The following is a 4,639-nucleotide window of genomic DNA, read 5'->3' on the forward strand; positions in this document are numbered from 1 at the left end:
ACTGCTCGCAATAACACCTATCTGAAAATGAAAAAAATATATAAAGAATTTCTTCAAGTCAAACAAGCAAGACATAACATAAATTAATTACTTGTACCAATCACATTATGGAGAGTGCCACTCATGTAGCCTAATGAAATTACAACAAAATATATATATATTTTTTAAAGGAGAGAAGATCAAAACAGAGCATTCACCATCATAAAACCTGAAAGTAATTCTATTGTCATTGTCGTTAATGTGTTGTGTGTTGTTTAAATGACAAAACCAATCATCCATCCAGCCATCCACCAGATGGACGGACGGACAGACAGACGGAAGGACAGACATATTTACGACAATTATTTTGTTACATCCTTGGTGGACAAATTAAGTACAAAATAAATTGGCTACTAGAATTGGCACTCAATAGAGTGTACACCTTTGCCAACGCCACATTTGTTTGCAGAACCGAGTAACTATCGCGAGCATAACCGTAAGTTCACATTGGTAGCTCAGGTAGCTATATCCCTGTGTGAAACACTGAGTATCTCCATTTCAGGGAGCATCTCCATGGCAACAGATACTGAGCTCCTTCAATCTCTTCCAAGATCTGCTTTATATGGGAAATTTTTCCTTTTTAAAATTTTTTTTTTAAGGATTTATTGGGATCAAATCGTCCCTAAAAATTTCCTGCAATTTGGGTGAGTAGTTTTTGTGAAAAGTTGGTTAAACACCAAATAAACAAACAAACAAACAAATAAATAAATAAATACACTCAGGCAAAAATATAACCAACACATCCAACTTCGTTAGTCGCCTGACTTGTTTGGTTTCATTAGCAAAGGAAAGTTAATAAAACGACCAAATTTCATTGCCGAAGTAAATAAAATAAAATAAAATAAAATTAAATTAAATTAAATTAAATTAAATTAAATTAAATTAAATTAAATTAAATTAAATTAAATTAAATTAAATTAAATTAAATTAAATTAAATTAAATTAAATCAGCGTAACAAAAACAATACATGCGGCATTTACAATATTTAAACAAGAAGTGTGTTATTGCCGTTGAGAGCCGTGAGCTCTTGTTTCGAAAGTTCACGCCGGAAGTGCTCGTTTACTGTTGTGTGTGATGTGACTATACCTAGGAGAAGAGCGGACGCACCGTGGCTACTTGAACGAAAACGGGGGAAGCTCGTCCAAGAACCGGCTGTGCCGTCGTAGGGACCTCAAAATGCCACATTACAATCGCTGAGCGTGGGTCCGAGTCCACCCTATCTACCTCCCGAGCGGCGTGAGCGCGCGGCCACGCCCCGTTTCCACGACCGGAGCCCGAACAAAACTGCCGGCGGAGGCGCAGCGGCGAGCGGTTTGAAAGCCAGCAGGGCGGCTAGCGGGCGCAGAGCGGAGAGGAAGCAGGACTGTCGGCTGCTGTGCGGGGGGAACCATGAGAGAGTACAAAGTAGTGGTTCTCGGCTCCGGCGGGGTCGGTAAATCCGCGCTGACCGTCCAGTTCGTGACGGGCTCGTTCATCGAGAAGTACGACCCCACGATAGAGGATTTCTACAGGAAGGAGATCGAGGTGGACTCCTCTCCGTCCGTCCTGGAGATCCTGGACACGGCGGGGACCGAGCAGTTCGCCTCCATGCGCGACCTGTACATCAAGAACGGTCAGGGCTTCATCCTGGTCTACAGCCTGGTCAACCAGCAGAGCTTCCAGGACATCAAGCCCATGAGGGACCAGATCATTCGGGTGAAACGGTACGAGCGGGTGCCGATGATTCTGGTGGGCAACAAAGTGGACCTGGAGGGGGAGAGGGAGGTCTCGTCCGGTGAGGGGAAGGCGCTGGCCGAGGACTGGAACTGCCCGTTCATGGAAACTTCAGCCAAAAATAAAACCTCTGTGGATGAACTGTTTGCAGAGATAGTCCGACAGATGAACTATGCCTCAACACCAAATGGCGACGACCAGTGCTGCTCGTCTTGTGTTATTCTTTAAGAAGAAAAAGGGACAATCATCAAGTTTTATTCTTTGCTCGGTTTTATGTTTGCAATGGTAAGTTGGAAGCCTAATAGCTGACATTGCTGATTTCTTTCTTTTTCTTTTTTCTTACTGGAGACACTTTGAAATTTGTAACCACATGTTTTAATTCGGCACGGACTGAGTACAGTTCACCGTAATAGCTAGCAACCCTCTTAAAAGTTTATGTTTAGTTCTTGATCTCTTAAACCTTGTATTCGTTTCCATTGGAAGGCTGCAGTAGGACGCTGGTGCTGCTTTTGTTTTTGAGAGCCATGTTGGGGAAGTGTCTGACTCATGGGCTGAGCTGGAGGGGCAAGCTTTGATAGATTCTTATTGCAAACTGGGTTGAATTTATTCACCTACATTGTGAAAGGTTACCAAAAGTTGAGCAATTCCAGTGGTTCATAGTTGGGGATTACCAAGTTGTCTGGCCTCTGTTGAGCCAAGCTCACATATCACCCATATAGACAATGTTTTTTTTCTTCTTGCATCTCTCATTTTTAACCTGTCTTTTTTCATATTTGTGGCAGTGTGTTGCAGCGATTCTGTACTGTTGAGCTCGTCTTCGTGTCTCACCCTGGCCTTGGAGGAAAATGACGAGAGGAATTCTGCAGGGGGACGAGAGGAGGAGGAGGGGAGCAACTGAGACAGAGGGAGGGGTCCACTCTTCAGGAATTCTGCTGGGTTGGAGTATCTTTGCTGCACGATCGTCGTCCAGCATTGATGTCTACACAGTGTCCCGAGTTTCAGCCGCAGCCCTCTCACCAGTCGCAATTGTGCTGCCAATGGGAAGGAAACGGAGAAACTCATAAATGGATATTTCTGTATAAGAAGAAGACAAAGAGAGAGTATATTTTGGTAAATGACTGCACAGTCTGGGCCAGGTTACGATTTGAACCCAGTTTGGAGTAATGCTCCACAACACTCCATATCTTTTTTTTTTTTTCTTTGCTTTTGTTTTTTCCCGAAGTCAGAAGAAATCTATACCACATATCCGGAGGTGGCATTAACGTGTTGAGTGCCACTTTTTTTTTTCTTCTTCTTCTTCATCATCTCTCCGGCGTCTGAGAGGACCCTAACTGAAGTGACATGGGGACGCTGTCCTGATCGCCCTTGTGTCGAGTGCCTTTCCAAAAACAAATCAGCTGTTCAGATTGAGTGCCAACCTACACGTATCACCAAAACAACCCTTCAACAAGGCAATCCACAAACTTAAGGAACTCCTCTTCTGGATAATCTTGTAAAGGTGGAGGCCGAAAGAAAGAAAAATAACTTGACTAGGTTGTTTTTTTTTTTGTTAATGGAATTGGTGGTTTTCTGTATGTTTTCTTTTGGCCTTTTCTTTTTCTTTTTTTTTATAAGTCTAAGGTGTTCTCTTTTGCAATGTCTGCTCCAACTGGCCAAACCCTAATCTTGAAATGCACAGGTACTGGATCCCCGCCGCCCCCTTAGACCTGATAACAACACAACACTTACCTTCCAGGCCAAGATAAATCGAAAGGAATTCTGTTTCTTCTGTTTTATTTTATTGTTTTTAACAGGAAATGTGATGATGTACTGTTGACAAATCTAACCTGATTGTAAGTTTAATTCCAGATCAGCTATTTAACTGTGGGCTGTCTGTTTTAAAAACAAGACTTTTAATACAAATTGCATTTTCTAAAAAAAACAAAAAAAAAAATGAATTGCAGGTTGTGTTTTTTTTTCCCATTTTGTTTCCATCCAGCACATTGCTGTCGTAAATAATTAGCATTCAGTGGACGAATGGGGTTATTGGAAAGGTCTTCAGCAAAATGATTACCGGTAGTTAAAAGAAGTACATGTTGACTGTGCATAACGGACCGGGGCTTAAACTTACCAAAAAACAAAGGTTTACACAAGTTGTTTTGAGGATGTGTGATAGCCCACATGCTAACAGAAAATAGCATTACATGATGACACTGGTGCAACTTTTGTTGTTCCTTTTTTATTTTGGACAAATTTCCCGAGCACTTTCACAGCAAGCTGCACTTGGATTGGTAGAAGCTGTTGTTCCCATAAGTCTCGTTTTATCTGCCGACCTGTTCGGCTCTCTTGAATCGGTGCTAGTGTGAAGTGAGAACACTGACACAACATGAGAGACAGCAGACCAAGGTGTGCGCATGTATGTTGTGATTAGTTTGAAAAGGAAAGAGTGTCTTTTGTTTTGGCCCGCTGCAGTGACGCGCGTGAGTGTGGTGAATTTGAAGCTTTACAGTGAATGCAATGGCCTTTAGCAGCGTTTATTCACGTAAATGTAATCGTAGAGTCATTCCTACCTCCTAATCGTAGTCGGCAACACAATGAGAGAAACGCACAAGTGTCTACTCAGCAACTTTATGTGCATTAATAGGCCGAGCCTGGCAAATGCAGCTCCGGGGAGAAAATGTCTCCTTTCAATGTGTGGGTGTAGCAGTGCTTCAGCTCAGAGCTTCGGCCCGGCTGCAGCGTGTGTGGGTGTTGCGCTGTGATGTGGAGGGGCGGGTGTGACTGAGCAGGCCTCTCGTTCTGTTCCTGTTTACCTACGGGGATTACCTTGCCTCGGCGGCTTGGTGGGCCGCGGAATGGCTTGAGGGCGAGCGAGTAAACAAACAAGACGATTCTCACAGATTCCCG

General features: G+C 43.2%; 1 protein-coding gene across 1 annotated transcript; it reads left to right on the top strand.

Moving 5' to 3' along the window:
- Positions 1 to 1,185: 1,185 nt before the first annotated feature.
- On the top strand, positions 1,186 to 3,648 carry LOC308139986 (ras-related protein Rap-2a). The gene is made up of 2 exons (XM_080509618.1): positions 1,186 to 2,038; positions 2,536 to 3,648. Exon 1 carries the CDS (start codon positions 1,430 to 1,432, stop codon positions 1,979 to 1,981), a length of 552 nt encoding a protein of 183 aa, XP_080365744.1. The 5' UTR covers positions 1,186 to 1,429; the 3' UTR covers positions 1,982 to 2,038; positions 2,536 to 3,648.
- The last annotated feature ends 991 nt before the right edge of the window (positions 3,649 to 4,639 follow it).

Source organism: Blennius ocellaris, assembly GCF_963422515.1.
Source record: "Blennius ocellaris genome assembly, chromosome: 2".
Taxonomy (NCBI): Eukaryota; Metazoa; Chordata; class Actinopteri; order Blenniiformes; family Blenniidae; genus Blennius; species Blennius ocellaris.

Bases quoted from the DNA above. Each gene is read 5' to 3' on its own strand.
- LOC308139986 (XM_080509618.1), top strand. From the start codon at position 1,430: ATGAGAGAGTACAAAGTAGTGGTTCTCGGCTCCGGCGGGGTCGGTAAA.